Source organism: Hydra vulgaris, chromosome 03 (assembly GCF_038396675.1).
Source record: "Hydra vulgaris chromosome 03, alternate assembly HydraT2T_AEP".
Taxonomy (NCBI): domain Eukaryota; kingdom Metazoa; phylum Cnidaria; class Hydrozoa; order Anthoathecata; family Hydridae; genus Hydra; species Hydra vulgaris.
Window position 1 is genome coordinate 59,184,624 of NC_088922.1, and position 19,860 is coordinate 59,204,483.

The window sequence follows — 19,860 nt, forward strand, 5'->3', positions numbered from 1 at the left end:
ATAAAAAGCAAAAATAAATTACTTTATTATTTTCAAGACAATTTATTTCAAAAATATAAATTATTCCCATATTTTGTCTAAATCAACTTTTAGTCGACTTAGTCGAATTTTAAAATGTATTCGTCGATTTTAGTTGACTTTAAAAAATATATTAGTCAACAGTCGAATTATTTAATTGTTGTAACAACACTAAAACTAGGTCAGATAGGAAACACCTGCATGAATGTCTTGTCTTTGCACTATACTTTTAACTGGTTTTACAATTTTATTACCGGAAGTGTGAAGTCTGTAATCTTTTTTGGCCAATAGCAAAATTCTAAAAATAATGCCTGGAACACAACAAAGTTTACTTTCTCCTTGACAATACTAGTTCTTATAATACAAAATTAACATGGCAAAATTTATTGGAGCTTGCCTGGGAAGTGTTGGCTTGTTCACTCTACTTGTGCACTCAAGGATTTGACAATGAGTAGGCACTCCAACAGCACCCTAATCATTTTTTTAATTAAAAGTACAATGAATTCTACACAAACAGTGTTCACTCTTTGCCTAAGTGTTGGCAAGAGGTCATAGACAATGATGGTTCCCCTTTTTTTTTTTTAAATAGTTATTTGGGTCTTTTTTTTTTCGAAGAAGCTCTTATGGTCTTACCACAGAGTACCAAGAATAGCATTTAATCAGGAAGTTCATGCCTCCTTTAACAGTGATGCATATATGGCCAGAGCCAGTTTTAAACCATGGACCTTCAGTTCTGCAGCCTGAACTCTAACCACTAAACCACAACTGCTAATATTGTTGAAGGTTAGTTATAGAATTAGGATTTAAAAACAAATTTTATTTAAAAAAGTGTTTATTGCTTTTTAGCCAACCCAATTGATAACAATCCTTTAAAAGGAAGACTTCTTGCTCCAATGGTATATTTTTTTTATACTCCAGTGATCTAGTTTTCTGCAAATTCTGCAATTTCCTCATCAAGAGTAATTGTCTTTTTCAAAAATAGTCAGTTATCATTTTTTCACTAAAACTTAAATTAATCATAGAAAATTATTGCCACCAAACCCATAATGTAGACATAGGCAAAAAGAAACATTTTGGGCTGAATTTCAAAAACATTATAACTTTTTAAACCATTTGGTGTTGAGAGCTCAATTTTTTTTTTTTTAGCTAATTTGACCACTGGTTGCAATTTACAGAAAATCAGGGGAGGGGATGGGAGGGGTTAAGTCAAAAGATTTAAATTTTTATCCTGCTATTATGTGGAATAATATATATATATATATATATATATATATATATATATATATATATATATATATATATATATATACACAGTTTCTTATAAATGTTATATGTACAGTTTATTATATATCTTATATGTATTACATTTTATTAATATTGTTTAATATATATATATATATATATATATATATATATATATAGATATATATATATATATATATATATGTTTTTTTATTACTTAAAACAAAGTCTGCTCATTTTGTTTTAATTTTTAAAACTTTTGTTTATTTAGATTTTGTCAAAAGATTGTGAAGAATTAAACAAAGTCCTTATTTTAACCATGGCAAGAGCAATACATGTTACTGGTTTGTTTTCTTTTGATTTACATCAAGCAATTAAGGGTTATTGTAAAAAATACATTTAACCAAAGTGATGGTCTAACCAAAGTCCTAATGAAATCAGGACATATCAAAAGATAGATGTTTTGAATTTTTTTTTTTAATTTGTTGTTTTAATATTTAATAAATCTACTAACCCTATCATGTTTTGGAAATTTTTTATGAAACATTAAGAAATAAGAAAAATAATGAAAGGTATAAGGCAACTTAAGCTCTTTAAGTTAATACTTCTGCACTAGGTTTTAGTTATAGTCTCTCATAACTTTTTTAATGTAAAGGCTCTGATATTTATCCTCTATTTATTTCATATCTTGTTTGGATATTTTCTTCGTATTCTTTTTCCTTATTATGTCCTTATTATTATTATTCAAATATAATATATATATATATATATATATATATATATATATATATATATATATATATATATATATATATATATATATATATATTACATGTTATTTTGTTATATTTTCTATGCTTTATAACATGTTACAGTCAACTATATTTCATTTTAAGGATTTGTTGTTTATTATTGATTATACTTTTATTAATCTTAAACAATTAGGAGCTGATTCATTGCCTTTCACTTGGTGTGAATCAATTGTTAAAGAATCTCTAAAACTAACTCCCCACAGGTTTTATTTATTTTTTTAAATTCAGTTATTAAAGTTGTTTTCCATGAATCCATGATTTTTTGTGGTTTTTAATATTTTATAGATGGTCTTCTTACACTCTTGCATCATTTCCTGCTCCTTTACAACTAATTTGTTCTCAAGAGTCTGTTGTTGAAGATGTTAATGGTAAAGTCTTGATGTCAGTTGTCGAGAAGCATTATCGTAAATTAAAAAGTATGCATTACTGCAATTTTATAGTTATAAAACAAAAGAAGTTGTTTTAAAATTTTACTGTGAAAATGGGTGAAAATATCATGATAAATATTTACTTCTATGATAGTGAAATTTTATAAGTAAACATTCGACCTCATTGCTACTGTTTTTTTTCTTCTTTTTACCAGTTCATTATATTTTCTGACTACCTGGGAAAGACTTAGGTTTAGTCTACTTTCTGCAATAAATATTTGGAGTGACTTCAAAGACTGTTTTAAATTTTTTAGACTATTGCTAAATGAATAGAATGTATTCATAGGTAAAAATACTGTTATAGATAGAAACAGATATCTGGATATGTTGTGATAGAACCATATGGTTCAGCTCTGTTTATATGAGAAAATATATATAAAAAAAATATATAAATTTGTTTTTTTTATGACTATTTACAATGCTGCTTTACATAAAAACAGAGCATCAATCATCATTATCCTCTAAGTCATGAAATGGTGCACACATTCTTTAAATGAGGTCAATTCAAAAGTATTTGTTTTTATCAAGTGATATAGATGCAAACTGAACTTGATGCATGCTAATTTTTTGGAAGAAATAAATGATGAAAATTAAGGAAATTTTTAAAAAGTTGATTTCAAAATAAACTCATGAAAGCAACATGTAAAAAGATATTCTGATGTATCAAACTGTCATCGCATTTTATATTGTAACGGTTTTTAAATGGGTATTTTACGTCTGATGATGGTCTATACAAATTAGACGGAAATATCATAAAAAAGAAAAATTAGTTAGTACGATGCTGTTTTTGATGTTTTATAACTTATTATAACTTTATGTACGACAAGAAATGTCGCTAAAACACTTATGTCAACTGTGTTCATGAAACTTGGTAGTGATGTTTATTTTTACCTGTATTGTTCATTTTTCACGGTACCTATTTTTATTTAGCATTGAATGAAGAGGAGACAGTAAGCTACTTTAACGAGAAAGAACAAGCTGAAATATTTTTGTGGTAATATTTTATTTTTTATTTTGATTATAGTACTAAGCTTAGTAACATTAAGAAAAGATTTATGTTTAGTGGATGTATAGCAATTTTGTGTGTAACCCCTACAGAAGCTACTTTGTAGGGGTTGCACATAAAATCAGATTTTATAGCATATCAAAAAAACAAGGTTTAAGATTAGCAAATTTCATCGTGATTGTGTTTTATATATTTGCAGTGATTTAGTTATTAACACAAATTCTCTATTAAAATACTGTATAAAAAAAGAAATATAGTTATAAAAACACTTCATTTAGGATAAGCACTAAAATGATTCAAATTTCCAATGTAAAATAGCACTTAAAGAACCACTACTGATAATGTCAAATAATAAATAGGAAATTTTATCAGCAATCTAGTGAGAAGATCCATTATCAGGTTTTAGATGATCTATATAGCTGCTACTTGGTTCTCTAATTATTGTGATATTTTCTTCTTTAACTGTCCCTGTAGTTGCTTTTGTCTTGTCTTTTCTTTCATCAAAACCAATACATTGTAATTTTAAATTTTCACATTTACTCCCAATTGCATTTTTTTGTCTTTCTCGTTCTACTTTTTTCCTATCAAAAGTATTTTATTGATTTAATCTTTCCTTGTCTTTTAGGGCCGCATAAACAATAGCAGCAATTGCACTGCAACTGACACAATATTGATCTGCCACGATAGTCGATTCATTGTAAAAAATCCTATTTAAATTGCATGTGTTTAAGATATCAACTTTATAAAGTTTATCATTTTCACCATTTTATTTTCATCAGATTCATCTAATTTGATGCTTTCTTTGAATTTGTACAAAGTGTGAGTAATGCAATCCATCTCTTTCTCATTTTACGCCATATATTTTCAATTTCTGTAGTAATTAATTGGTTCATTAGCAAAACTTGACTCTTTGTCTTTAGCGTTCAAATTTCTGTACAATATTTTACATCTCTTTTTGAAGGTATCATTGCTGTTAGAAATTTAAAACCTTGCCCAATTGTTAAGTTGTCAATATTACTGTGTGTATGAAATGCTGCCATGATATAATGAGTTGCTTTTTATTAATATACTTTTTTAAATTACTAAGAAATAAAATATATACATTTGTATTATAAAATATTTAATAAGTATAGAAGCTTAAATGCATTAGATAAAATAATATTAAAATTTACTCCAGCTTGTACAAATTATTCTGAATCAACAAAAGTTTTATTATAGCAAGGTAACTTGTTCAAAAAAATATAGCATAATAAAATAGTATATAAAGTTATAAAAAAAAAAAAATAGTTTATATAACTTATTACACTAATTCATAGCCACTTCAATATATATATATATATATATATATATATATATATATATATATATATATATATATATATATATATATATATATATATATATATATATATATATGTATATGTATATGTATATCAGCCCTCTGAATTAGGGTCGGCATTCGGCATGCCGACCTTAAAGTGTTTGAGGTTGGCAAAAAATTGTTGATCTCATTTCTATATCTTATGGTAAAACCTTTGAATCAAATTTTTTTTGCCTACCTGATGCCAACCCCTAAAGATTGAGGTTGGCAAATTATTTATGAACTCATTTTTCTTATTTCAAGGGTTGATATATATATATATATATATATATATATATATATATATATATATATATATATATATATATATATATATATATATATATATATATACATATATATATATATATATATATATATATATATATATATATATATATATATATATATATATATATATATAATTTAATGTTTTATATATAATTTAGTATTTTATATATAAGTTTTTATTTTATATATAAGTTTTTTTTCTTTTTAAATTTTTTACTTATGATACTAATGTATTTAAATGTTTTTTGAATTTAAATGTGTTTATTTTAGCATAGTTTGGAAGGTCTTATTAGAACATAATCGAATAACTCCTGTTTGCCATCAGTAAGAAGGGTTTTTTTTTTCAATACAATGTTTTTGTGTTAATACTATATATATTTTTTTTAGAAATAAAAGTAAATAAAAAAAAATAATGAAAAAAAAAAAAAATTTTTTTTCCTATAGACGCAGTATGTCTAAAAAGTCCCCCTAATGATTTTTGACAAAATCACGCCCTAATGATTTTAATAAAAAAGGAATTTTTTAATGTGTGAATCTAAATTTTTTATCCAGATTTTTTTTATAAAATTTGTATCAAATAACATTTTTTTTGTAAAGAAATTCATATTCTTATCCTTGAAAAAAAAAAATTATCAATTGTATCAGAAAAAGCAAAAGTCATAAAAGTCACCCCTTGAATAGTTTTGCTAATATAAAGTTAAATAGTCTGCTAATAGTTAATTTGCCTTAATGACTGTAAGAGATCTTTTAGGTATGGAATCTGCTATGTTTTTTAATCAATGTGGATCAAATTTTTCCTGTTTTGATGATAATTGCCCTTGATTAAATTTTGAACCAACCTTAACTTGAGGATGTTACAAATTTTATAAGGCCATAACTTTTGAACCCTATATAGGCATGATATGAATCTGCCCTGATAAATTGAGACAAATGGAATGGCTTTTATTCAGCTAATTTAATTTTGAATTTCATAAATTTTCAATTGAATTAAGGTCTGTTGATTGAGGAATCCAATCTAACATTTTAATACTGTTTTTTTTTTAACTTTGATGTGTGTTTTTAATCTCCATCCTGTTAAAAGATAAAGTTGCGAGATAAGCCTGCTTTTCTAGCACTTTCAGTTTTAATTTCATTGTATCAGTATAAACCTCTTTTGTCATCAATCTGTCAATGAATTTAAGTTTGCCAACACTACTCCAAGCAATGGAATCCCAAGCCATCATTTATTCTATAATAAAAAGAAAAAACAATTTAAAATTATAAAGAATATTACAACATTTTAATAAAGCTTAATGGTACCTCCTTCATGTTTGACAATTGGTTTCATACTTAAGGATTTAAGCATTAACCATTTTTTCTCCATTTGCTGACTATAAAACTTGTCGCCATTGAGTCCATTGTTAATGTTCCTTAGCCCACGCCAATCGTTTTATTTGATTCTTTTTACTAAAGAAAGACTTTTTAAATCCAACTCTACCTCAAAATCTTTATTTTTTAAGCAATTGCGAACAGTTTGAGGAGCTACAGTTAAACCATGGTCTGTTTATAAATCTTGAGCTAGCTTAGGTGCAGATAGTCCTTTATCTTGTTCAACTTTCTTAATAATTTCTCTATCAATGTGTATAGTAGTCTTACTGGGCACTGATTATTCATTAATTGATCTAGTTGAATAAATTTTTAGTTAGTTTCTTACATAAAGTAATTTGAAGATTGATTAGATGAGACAAAGATTGTCATAAAGATTGTTAGATAAGACTGAGCTATTGAAAAAGTTTATTAAAACTTAGCTTATAATATAAGCAAAGTTTTAATAAACTTTTTTTAATTACTTATTATATATCCCTGTCAGCTAGGAAATGAAATATGTAATATATTTCATTTCCTAGCTGACAGGATAATATGATTCAATTGTTTAATAAGCTTAAAAAGTATCAAAAAGACACTAGGTTATTGTCTGGATCGCAAAATGTAGTAGAAATAACTTACGCAACAAAAGTTAGAGTGATTAGAATGTCTAACAGTGGATAACCTGTTTGTCTGGTTACAACCTGTTCATCTGGTGAAAACCTGTTTGTCTGGTATTTCACAAAGAGTGTAGTTATTAAAGATAAGAGATGAATTAAAAAAACTACTTACAAATAGTTCTGTTTTATCGTTAAGAGAGATATTAAGATTAGACCCATTTGAATGTTAGGCGTTTGTTAATGACAATTATATAGATTTTCTAAAAGTCTCTAGAACCTGAGGGAAAAAGAGAAAGGATTTGATCAATTTTAGCATAAACAATTTTAAATAGAGTGGAGATTTGGTTGAGTGAGATTGGCGGCTAAGTAAAGTGGTGCTAAATAAATGCACATTTAAACATGATTCAAAAGAAAGCACATAAAAGTGCAAACCTGATTCAAACCAGTGTGATGATTAAAATCTAATTTTATGACAAATATGTGGATTGATACACAAATATATGCCCGGTGCAAAAGGGTGTGTCGATTTAGAATCTTTTTAATAAAAGAGTTCAAACGAGTTACGAGGTATAAGTAAAAGTTGTGAAATATTACGGAGAATTCAAATCTGGTTTCATTTTTTAAATCAAAAAATATTTGATAAGGTAATTTACCTTTTTTTTTGTGGAAAGTTTTAAGAGCAATAGGGTGTGTTGCTTCAAGTCTTGACCTTTTTTATTTTAAATGAAATAAAAAGGTTACTAGGCAACAAATGTTACTAGACAAGTTTTTTAAAATAAATGATGCTTAACTCAAAATGATTAAAATTTAAAATTTATTTTTGTAATAATTTTGCAAAGTAACCTTTAAGATTTTTTTAAGACAAAAATATTTTTTAAAATAATTATTTAAAATTGTTTTTATTTTATTTGTGGTCAGTATATTATTTTCTATTGCTTTTACGTTATTACTCTAATTGTCTATTAAATTTATAGTTGTAAATTTATATTGTTAAATATATAGACCCATCATCTGTAACTATATATTGTAAAGTAAATAAATTTGTGGTAGTAAAAAATATCACTATATAGTGTGTCTGTATAGTGTCTATATAGCGGTCTGTTCAGATTTGTGGTAGTAAAAAATATCACTATATAGTGAAAAAACTTTTAAAATTGACAGCTTATAAAATAATAAGCTCTTATATTGAAGTTGCATAATTATTCTGAAACTCTGAAAATCTATGTTTTTTTGTCTTTAGAATCCTAACAAACCTTTCTAGTAAAAGTCATTCATCAAAACCACTTGCAAATGGTTGCAAGTTTTTTGCTGACTATTTAGTTTTTGATTTTAAGTATATTAATAATCAACAAAATGCTGCTCAAGTTTCTAAGGTAATTCATTCATGTTTATATTAATTTTGGTGTTTTCAAGGTAATAAGAGTTATATGTGTTGACATAAATATTTCTTCATAATTCACATTAAAAAATTTTTTTTTACATATTATCCTAACTATTCTTTGTTCAATTCTATATTAAGTAACAAGAAATAATGTTGAGTTTTCCTGTTAAAATTTTGTTGCATGTAATAGCTTTCATTTTTAGAGATTTCAGTATTTAAATGACATCATTTGGAAATATGAGATCATACCTTTGGATCGTCTAATATTAAGTTTGGTAGGATTTATTTTGAGAAGGAGAGAGATTTTTTTTAATTTTCGTTTTAAAAATGACTGAAAAAAACTAAATTTACTTTGTTGTTCTTTTCTTTTTTTCATACTTGATAAAATTTCGGTTTAAGTATAGCTTTAATTCAATAGATGAAAAACTGAAATGTTTTTGTATGTTTGTATAATTTTTTATTAGACTCTTCGTCCTCATGATGAGAAAAGCTCTCAAATATGTTTTTATATAATTAAATGGTTACTTCTGCAACCTGCGGAGCTAAAATCAAGAGTTAAAAAGTTTGCTTCAGAGGTGAGATCAAAACATTGTGTTTGCTTTGTGCTTATTGTTTTTAAAACTTAAAATATTGTATTTAAAAAATACATTATTTTAAAACTTAAATGTATTAAATTGAATATAATCATTATTATTTTTAAGAATACTCCTCAACATTGGACACAAGTTGACTGGAATGAAAGGCACACTGCATATCATGATGTATGTTAGATATTGTTAATAAAATAATGTTTAAACTTAGTTAATTTAAATATTGAATATTTAAATTAATCATATATTTATAAATTTCAGTTAGTAATTTAACTTAGCCGATAGAGAGTGATATTAGGAAGTTTTTTTGTTATGTAGTTGCAGGTGTCTTAGTTATTGTGTCAGCTCACCCCTAATTTGCTATATATGTATGTTTTATGTTCTGTCTGATTCTTGGGCATGGTCTTTACCTACTTTGTATCTTTGTGTTTTGTTTGAACTTCTAGCATTGTGTTCACTCACCCGTAAGCTACTATATGTATGTTTGTGTTCTGTCTGAATCTATGACACAGTCTTTGCTCACCTGTAAGTTTTTATTTGTATATTTGTGTTTGTTCAAAGCTCTGGTGTAATGTTAGCTCAGTTACCAGCTAATGACTATACGCACTATATAATATACTTTCACCATAATTTCCTTTTAGATATGTTTTTCTTAATGCATATCTAAAATTTTCCATTTAATGTTTTAAAGTATTGCTTACAAAAGTAATTCTTTTTAACTACTTCAGCTCAGGCTCAGGACCATCATGATCATCTTGCTACTGGTAATATGTAATCCAGTGCTACCTTCCTTGTGTACTGCTGCCTATCAGGATGTGATTTTCTAGGCAACTGCTAGGAAAAAAAAACTCTGTCTTATAATTTTCCTGCCCTGTGGCTCTTGGTTGAATAAAGGCTAGAGATATTGTCTTGATAAAAATGATCATCTTGGGTAGGTATTAACTGCATCTAGCTACTGTTTTGTAGAAGATCTCCTAGACAAAGAATTTAGAAGGTTATCAGATTAGTTCTGTTGACCAGCCTTGTACCTCATCTTCATCTATTAGGCTGGTGTAGATGTAAACCTGTGTTACATTGTTTCCTGCCTAGGATGATGAAGGCTGGATCTTTTTCACTCTGCTAATCGATCTTTGCTTGTGTCTCCTTGATAGTGGCTCTAAAATTCTTCTAAAATTAGTGCTTGTTGACGGTGTTCCTGTTAGTGATGGTGTCCTGGTTAGTGTCCCTGTTAGTGCATTGTTGAGGCCACATTAGAAGTCTTAATATATCACTTTAGGTTAATTAGCAAGACTAAAGCAACTGGGTACTCATTGCTTCGAGTGCCATACTCTATGATTGAGTCAAGTTCTCTTTAACTTAAAATGCAGTACTGGTGTAGTGGTTGAGTGCTCATCTCATAAGTGAAAAGTTCTTTTCCCACCACGTCCCAAGTAGTATGTGCTCAACTTGTTTCTTTGCACAGCGGCCTTGTTTGTGTTTTGGAATTATAGAGTTGGGACAGAGTTATAACCATAACTAAACTAGCCCGCCTTGGTGAGTTGAACTGAAATAATAATAATAAAAAAATTAACCCAAAAATATTAAATATAAAAAATCATCACCATCACTTAAATGTTTCAATCTATTGTTTACAAATATTTGTGGTCTTTGAAACAACTTTCTATCAGTTGATTTTTTTGAAAAATTTTGAAACCTCTTGCATAATTCACAAGGCTTACCTGCTCTTTGTGAGACTAATTTAAATTCGGCTGCTCCATCTTCGGATTTCAGTGTTGATGGCTATTATCCTCTGATTTGCAAGGTCTCCATTTGTCAATTTTTTGTCAACTCTCTTTGTCTTTCTTTTTATCAAGAAATCAGGTTTGAATTCTCTGGCTAATCTTTTAAGTGCTTCTGCATAACACCTCTGCACTGTTTTAGTAGTTTATGACCAAATTGACCTTGCTCTTTTTCTTTATCTCACTGCCAATATTGTTGCTTTTGATAGCTTTAGTTCTTATTGCAGGGACAGGCTTGGCTCTAACACCACTGTCCCTGCCACCACTAAAGCTCATAGCTTTTGCAATCTCTTATTTAACTAACTTTGTGAATTATTTTCAAGACCAACCCTCATCACCAGACCTTCATTCCCTGATTTGTGTCTTGTCTCTGACCCTAGCTTATGTTCAGTTTTACCGTTTTAAGTTTTTTTTTTTAATTTTTATTTGATATTGTCACTTTTATTTTTTTTTCCTAGCAATATCCAGAAAGGTACTATTATGAAGGAATACTTGAAGCTAACAACATAACTTTGCCTAATCTGCAATATCAACCAACTTACTTTGGAAATATTTGTTTACGGTTTCTTCCCGTATGTTAATTTACGAATAATTTAGAAATTATTTATACTTTTGCTGCTTTTGCATTATCTCAAACTGTTTTAGAAATATATTAAAGTGAGTTATTAAATTTCAAATATTTTACCCTTTTTTGCTTTTATTCACAAAAACTAAATTTTAATTAACCTTTAATTGTGAAATTTGGTGTTTTGGATCAAGATAATATAAAGTACATTTGGTAAAAATCTTTTTTGAAAAGTTTGTGATAACGTTTTCACCAACTTTTCAAACTGAAAAAAAAGTTAAGATCTGAAAAAGGTGATTCTTAACTTTTGCATGCTACTGTAGCTTTAAAAATATTTTATTGTTTTTCAATAAAATAGAAATGTAAACTGTATATAAATAGGGTTAACCTAACCTGCTTTGCTAATTTATTACTTTTCAAATTAGATACGTAATTATTTAATATACAGATAAAAATGGTCCTGAGTGATGTCAATAAAAGGAAAATTATTGAGATGCCATCATTTGGAATGACCCATAGTGATATTGCAAGCAAAATTGGAAAATGCACCATTACTAATTTTCTGAATAAGTATAATGACACAGGAGAAACAACATGTAGATCTGAATTAGGAAGAAAGCAAAGATAGATGTATTGCTTAAGGTGTCATTAAAATTGGCTGTCATTAAAGGTGTCATTAAAATTTTTACAAATGAGATAAAGGCAAATAAGAAATGTAGTTTTTTTTGGCCTTGAGTTTCTACTGCTTTCTATTTTTTAATTCTTGATTTTCATATCCAGTTTTATTAATTTTATATTATTATATTGGTTTTATTCACCTTTCTCTAAGGCTGAGGGGTCCACTACAGTAGGAAGCTAATTTTTTTTAATAAATGTGGTTACCAACCCTCTTTTAACTCTTTAACTCTAAAACATGATTCTTTGCGAATAAGGCCGCTGCACAGAAAAATAAGTTGAGCATGGTACTACAAGTATGATGGAAAAAACACAGAGCTTCTTTAACTGGTACAATTAATGAGTATTTGTCATACTCAACTATAGAAAAATTTTTAACATTTTAAATGATTAAAACATTTTAATAGTTAAAAATTCTTAAATATTACAATATTGCAAATATTTCATATTACAATTCAAGTAGAAATGGGTTGAAGTCAGTGTCAGAGAGCATCAGGTTATTGGACTTGTCAAATCAATAAAATTTTGAAACTTTGAAAAAGTAAAATTAGTGCTAAAACTCAGGTGCTGGCAGGTGTTGGAAACATGCCTTATATTTGAAGACCACTAAAACTTAGTAACCATGACAAAAGCAGCGTATTTAGAACTAGCAGAATGTATCATAGGCTCAGCAGTAAAAAATCAGCTCAAAATGTTCTTTTCTTTTCAAAATGTAAACAGAGAACTTGGTAAAAGAACATAAGAATAAAGAGGTATCTTGTTTTTCTTTCCATGATTGAAAATTTTTTTTAATCGTAGAAGATCTGCAGTAAAATTTAGCAACTGAGAAATATTAAAAACACTATTTACAAAAAAGATAAAAAAGCAGTAGTGGCTCATTAGGCATATAGGGGTGTTGTTTCATGTTTTTGCCTTGGTTTGTGTGAGTTGTAACACGGTTTGTATGAGTTGTAAAATGGTTTGTGTGATTTTTAATCATAAAGACTTAAAATAAAAGTTTTTGTTTTTTTTGTTCATATTTTTGTTGCACTCTAACGTTGTCACTGACAATATGAGAATACAACAATGACATCACTGACAAAATTTCTTTACTTTAACAAAATGTTTGTTATTATACAACTTTATTCATTTTTTCATGATTTGATTTTATTAATGATTTCTAAAAATAGCATGATTGCCTTAACTAAGTTAATGTAATTAAATCACATTGTTAAGTTAATGTTAATTACAAGCTAATGTAATTAAATCACATTGTTAAGTTAATGTTAATTACAAGCTAATGTAATTAAATCACATTGTTAAGTTAATGTTAATTACAAGCTAATGTAATTAAATCACATTGTTAGGTTAGTTACAAGCTAATGTAATTAACTTAAATCATTATACTAATTTTATGTAACATAATTTTAATTTATTAAACCTGATTCATATAAAAGTTTTTTTGTGCTGCAAACTTAAGTAAAAGCAAAATAAACATAAACAATAATAACAATTGAAATCAATAATGAATGAAGATTGTTTTTAAAAATTTTTTATTGAATAGTTTATTTGTATTATAATAGTCATTGAATATTGGTGTTGCAGCAGTCAAAAAATTTGTCTTGCTAATGACAAGTATTGATTTTAAAAGTTGAACATAATTTTTTATTAGTATCTGCTATTTAATAAAAAATATTATTGCAATTAGGTTGTTATTTTCCATTAATTTAATTTAAAAAAAAGGTTAAATAGGCCTAAAATGTTTTATTTATTACTTTTTTTTTTTATTTGTCTGTTTTCATTGTATACATTTATAAATATATTTTTTATTTATAAATATATGTAATAAACATGCTTTTTTTTATTTATTTATTATATATACTTTATATTTTTATTTACAATATTGAATACTTTAAGAAATTTTAAAATATTTAATAAAAAATGACTATGCCTAGCCCTAACCCTCAGACTATGTTCATTTTGCTACATGTTCTCTTTATAAGTCAGTATACATCAACTGACTTTGTATTTAAGTTGCTTACAAGAAGATTTTCTTTGCAAAACAACTATGTTTATAGAGACAAAATATTTACAGCTACCAAAAATATTCCTCTTTATCTTTTGTTCTCATAAGCATTTTTTTTGTATATTTGTTACCATAAATGAAACTGTAGGAGTGTATATATATGCATATGTGCATGTAAGTATGTATATTTATGTGCATATGTGCACATATGCTCATATACATATATAGAAATTTTTATTTTCATATATATTTCTTTAAAAATATAAAAAATTAAAATGTGAACATAAATGCAAACTGATAAGTGCTTTGAACAATACTGGTGTAAATGGAAACTTATGTGTGTGCTTGCATAATTGCATGCTATTATTGATATCATTTTTGTTATTGTCTTCTTGCTTTTTTTTTTCATAAATCTATATAAAAGTTTGCTAGTTGGTATGCTGGCATTTTTTTAATCTATACTTGTTGATCTTGAATAAAAAAGCAGTCAAAAAATCAGTAGGATATAATTTATTCATTTATTGAATTTTTTTTTTGTCATTAAATGCGTGATTAATTTAAAACCACTTTTAAAATTGGATCTTAAAAAAATCATGATTATAAAATTCTGCCTTTTTTTTTTAAATTTTATAGTTATTAAAATTTACATTAGTTATTATACTTTATATTATTTATAGGTATTCGAGATTCTCATACATAGACTTATAGAAGTATCACAATGGAATACATTAGATCTTATTCTTAAGGAATATTTTCCTCTCTTCAAATTCTTAGGTAAAATATAAAGAAAGATGTTGTTGTATACACAAATAATTTATGTGTCTAACAACAATAGTTAAAAATATTCGATTATATTAACTGAGTTTTAATACAATATATCATTCACTACAAAAATCACTTTTTTATAGTCAGTTATTTATGTTGTATTTTAAAAAAATTATTTATCAAATCTAAGAATTTCAAAGAATATAACTTTAAAAAAAAAATCTTATATTAGTTGACTAACTTTTTGTTGACTAACTTTTTGTTGACTAACTTTTTGTTGACTTTTTTGAATAGCTAAAATTAGCCAACAAACTTTTTTGATTTTTTAAAATTATTTAACTAAAATTTAATTCAAAATTAATGGACTAATTTTTAGTTTGTTAATTAATTAGTTGACTACCCTATTAGTTTGCTAAAATTAGTGAACTAAATTGTATTTTTGCTAAAGTTAACTAACTTTTTAGTTTGCTAATGCTAGTGGCCTAAATTTTATTTTTGCAAGAGTTGTTGTAATTGTTATGCAAAATGTTTTCATCGACCAAGTTATACAGTAATTGTGCAGTGATTTGATCACCATGCCTACTTCCAACTCTTACGGTGTTAAGTTTTTGGGTTTGTGCTTCTTTTTTAAAGAGTTGTGACAGATATTATAGTTTAAGAAGTAATGATAAAGCTGTATCTAATTTTTTTTTTCAACCTTTTCACTTTCAATAAGGCTGCAAGCAACTTATTAGAAGAGAGAAGATGAACTTTATAGAGCAAGATAACGATTAACAGACAACTTAAAAAATTGCAGTTTATATAAATCAGGAAATCAAGATGAAGGAAGCGAATTCAAAAGGACTGATGTTTGAGGAAAAAAACTAGTCAAAGAATTTTTGCGGCACTTAGGAACAGTCACAGGAAAAAGACGTGACATAATCGAATGACCAGTAACATGAGAATAAATTTTAGTAGATGCCACAAGAGATACAAGCTCTTTATAGTGGTGCCCATTATAGTATTGTAGAAAAGAGAAAGAAAAGCAACATCATGACAATGTGATAATGGCTGGAGGTTGGCTGCAAGAGCAGGTTCAACTATGTTTGCAATGAGTTTTTGCACCTTGTCTAAAAGAGAAAGGGCATCATTGGAAGATCCGTCCCAGATATGGTAACAATATTCCGTGCAAGGATGGATTTAAGATTTATAAAGATAAAGAATAGAATCCAGAATAAGAAAGTGGCAAGCATGATAAAGAGATGCAACTCTTGCAGATTTTAATTTTGCAATGGATTTGATATATGGTTTTCAAGAAAGATTGGAAATAAGAGTTAATTAAGAATTAAGGAATAGTGGTGTAGTGGCAGAGCCCTCGCTTCATAAGCGAGAGGTTCCGAGTTCGATTCCCACCAAGTCCCTGATAGTACTGCGCTCAACTTGTTTCTCCACGCAGCGGCCTTGTTTGTCAAGTTTCATGTTTCAGTGTTATAGAGTTGGGAGAGGGTTATAACCACAAGTAGCCTCCTCATCTGTAGTGGTCTTCTTGGCCTTGAGGAGGTGAATTACAAAAAAAAAAAAAAAAAAAAATCCTAGAAAATGAAGGGTAGACAACTCATCGAGTGCATAACGATTAGCTGAAAAAAATTTTATATGAGTTAAAATTCACCATCCACCAAAAGCTGTAGCAGAAGTGAGATTCTTTTTGAGCTAAAATGCCCTCTCCAAGCAATCAGAGAGTGTTGGCTTCTTATCAAGACAAGAATAAATGGTAGTGTCATCAGCGAACAATGCTACCTTAGAGGTGAGAATTTCTGGGAGATCGTTAATGTAAATTCAAAAAAGTATAGGGCCATGGATAGAACCTAGAAGAACCATTAAAGTTACAGGATAAGAAGAGTGCTGTCCATTGAGGACAACTTTTATTATTTTTTATTATTGTAATACTACAATTGGTAAGGAAAGGTTCAATAATCTAAACGATTTTACCTGATACACCATAAGAAGAGAGCTTATGGAGAAGACCAGCATGCCAAACTTTATCATAAGCTTTAGAAATGTTTAGAGTAATAGCCTTAAAAATAAAAAAAGTGTAAATTGTTAAAGATAAGAAATAAAACAGATAAATAATGATATAATATTAGTTATTGATTATTATAGAATAATAATTAACATTATATGTTAATTAATATTAACATATAATGTTAATTAATGTTAAAAGCCTAAGTTTATACATAAAATGTTAATTAATACATAATGTTAATTTATAAAAAATTGATAGTAACATGATACAGGGTGGCCACAGCTCCTCTAAAGTCCTCTTTTTTCAAAAACCTCCTCTAAAATCCTCTATTATACTCTAAAAAGTTAAAAATGTGACAAAATTTCCCCTTTTTTATTTTTTCATTTCTTGATGGTAGCATAATGTTCAAAATTCATGGTCTGCAAAACTGGTTAACCTCTGAAATAACAATTAGGTTGTAAAAAATCAATTTTAACAAATTCATCTCATCTAACATAAAAAATGACATTCATGACCCCTGTCCGAACCTCAGTTATGTGGAAACATGGACATTAAGCCTATAATAAAAATCCTCTAAAATCCTCTATTTTTATTCATAATCTTGTAGTTTTGTGAAAAAAATCCTCTAAATTAAATGCAAAATCTCCTCTAAAATCCTCTAATATCCTTGTATGTGGCCACCCTGTGGCCACATACGAGGATATTAGAGGTTATTTAAAGTTGTTTTGCAGACTATTTTTTGGATTCCTTTAAATAACACCTCCAATATTTTAATGAAATCATGATATGTAATTTATTTAATTTTATTTTCATAAAAATCTATATAATATATATAATAAATATATAGCCTATATAATATATGTAAAACTTGTTTTATTTACGATATAATAATAACAATTAGACAATTACAAAGTTTTGAAATTTTATTATGTTTAATTGAAAAAATATCTTGTTTAACTACCAATTTTATTTTCTTTAAAAATTCGTTATTAAAAAAAAGTTGCTAAAAACTATCATTTATTTTAGATAAAAAAACTATACCAAAAACAAAAAAAAATTTGAAAAATTCAAAGTTGATAATAAAATAATAAATGCAATATTAGACAATGCCAATAATGTACACAACTGTTTAATTTCTTTAAAAGTTTGTTTGAAAATTCAACCCCTAAGATGCATAGGATAGTTTGTTTGAAGATTCAACCAAAAAGAGATTTAGTTGAAGAAGGTGAAAAAGTTTTTTCATTGCAAAAACAAAAACCAAGTGCAAAAAGTTTACATCAATCGTTTTTCTCAACCTTTTGATTTATTAGAAGTCAGATGCAAGGTGTTTGTTGTGTTTATTCTTTTATGTTGTTAAGTTTTTTGTATAACTAAATCTACTAATTTAATTAGCTTCATTAAAAATAATAATTGTTACTTAAATGTTCGTTCACTAATTTTAGTTAGAATAAAAATTAATCAGTGAGCTAAAAAGTTAATTAACTAATATCAGCAAGTTAAAAAATTAGTTCACTACTTTTACTGTTAAAAGATTCAATTCATTCAATTCATTCATTCTCAGAGAATGAAAATAAAAGATTCAATTCATTCATTCTCAGAGAACGAAAATAAAAGATTCAATTTATTCATTCTCAGAGAACGAAAATAAAAGATTCAATTCATTCATTCTCAGAGAACGAAAATAAAAGGTTCAATTCATTCATTCTCAGAGAACGAAAATAAAAGATTCAATTCATTCATTCTCAGTGAACGAAAATAGGAAACTTTGTAACTTTTCATATTGGTGGTGCAGATAGGAAAGAATCTAAAAAAATTGAAAAGTCTGTTAATTTTAACTGAAAAGTTAGTTGTCTAATTTTAGTTGAAATCTTAACTCTCGTTACTGTAAATATTTAATTTTTTACTTGTATTATAGAACATCATATACTTGTGTTATTGAATAAAAGAACAATAATCAAACAGTGTATCATATTTTTGTGTTATTGAATAATAGAACAATAATCAAACAGTGTATCATATGCTTGTGTTATTAAATAGCCAATTATGTATTTATATTATAAAAAATTAAATAACTTTATAGTAATTTACTTTATAGAGCAGCCAATCACATACTTGTATAATACTTTGCATTATTATGAGAAAAAGCTTAAAGAAAATGCAATCATTAAGCGAAAGCTTATGTTAAGCATATGTACTTTATCTGGCAACTTGCTTGATGGGTAATTATAAAATAGGTCATTAGTTTAATTATGTAATAATATTGTTTCATAATATTTTTCTAAGGTTTTTTTTAGGTTGTTGTATAACAATAAAATAGATTTTTTGTAATATATATTATTTTGAAGCTTTTAATTAGATTAATTATTCAATATTTATAGCTTTTTTTTAATAGCATTTTTTCTACTGAGATTATCGAATTTATTAACAAAGACTCAGACACATGGGTTCCGAGCATCGATTACTTTGTAGAACTCTTCCAAAGGTTTATAACTGGTATCTTTTTTAAAATTTTCAAATGTTAACCTTGCTAGATAAATAGAAAGAAATGAAAAAAATAGTATAAGAGAGATAATCAAATATAACAGAGATAATTGATATTAAAAAAATATATTAGTCATTGCTGTTAATTCTAAAAAAAAGTATTTTTCTTTTCAAAAATTAAAATTGTTTATTAGAGTTTCTGTATAATTACACATGTTAATAAGTAGATTAGTTTCAAATCTTAACTGCATTTATTAACTACATTAGCGACTTTTTTCAACAAATCCCGTTCATCCTATCCTTCATTCGATTGGAGGTTCAATGAGTTTCTGAACTCCACTACATTAGCTTTATATGCAACTTGTCTGGAACTAATGATTTTGCCAATTAGTGCAGAAGATGTAGGTCATGCAATTGTTGATTTAGTAACAATGTGGTAGGTATGATTTATGTTCTTAAATGGTTGTCTTTTTTTATTATGAATTTAAACTAATCTT

General features: G+C 26.8%; 1 protein-coding gene across 2 annotated transcripts in view; it reads left to right on the top strand.

The window, feature by feature from the left end:
- LOC100211872 (mediator of RNA polymerase II transcription subunit 23) overlaps positions 1-19,860 on the top strand; it is a 72,694-nt gene that overhangs the window by 50,784 nt on the left and 2,050 nt on the right. For both annotated transcript variants that reach the window (XM_065793824.1, XM_065793823.1), the window contains exons 22-35: positions 1,532-1,604; positions 2,206-2,275; positions 2,358-2,488; positions 3,431-3,494; positions 5,428-5,481; positions 8,362-8,494; positions 8,706-8,777; positions 8,967-9,077; positions 9,204-9,263; positions 11,329-11,442; positions 14,793-14,889; positions 18,978-19,101; positions 19,275-19,375; positions 19,631-19,799. In XM_065793824.1, coding sequence (XP_065649896.1) covers positions 1,532-1,604; positions 2,206-2,275; positions 2,358-2,488; positions 3,431-3,494; positions 5,428-5,481; positions 8,362-8,494; positions 8,706-8,777; positions 8,967-9,077; positions 9,204-9,263; positions 11,329-11,442; positions 14,793-14,889; positions 18,978-19,101; positions 19,275-19,375; positions 19,631-19,799 — 1,373 coding nt within the window. The remainder of the gene's footprint in view (positions 1-1,531; positions 1,605-2,205; positions 2,276-2,357; positions 2,489-3,430; positions 3,495-5,427; positions 5,482-8,361; positions 8,495-8,705; positions 8,778-8,966; positions 9,078-9,203; positions 9,264-11,328; positions 11,443-14,792; positions 14,890-18,977; positions 19,102-19,274; positions 19,376-19,630; positions 19,800-19,860) is intronic.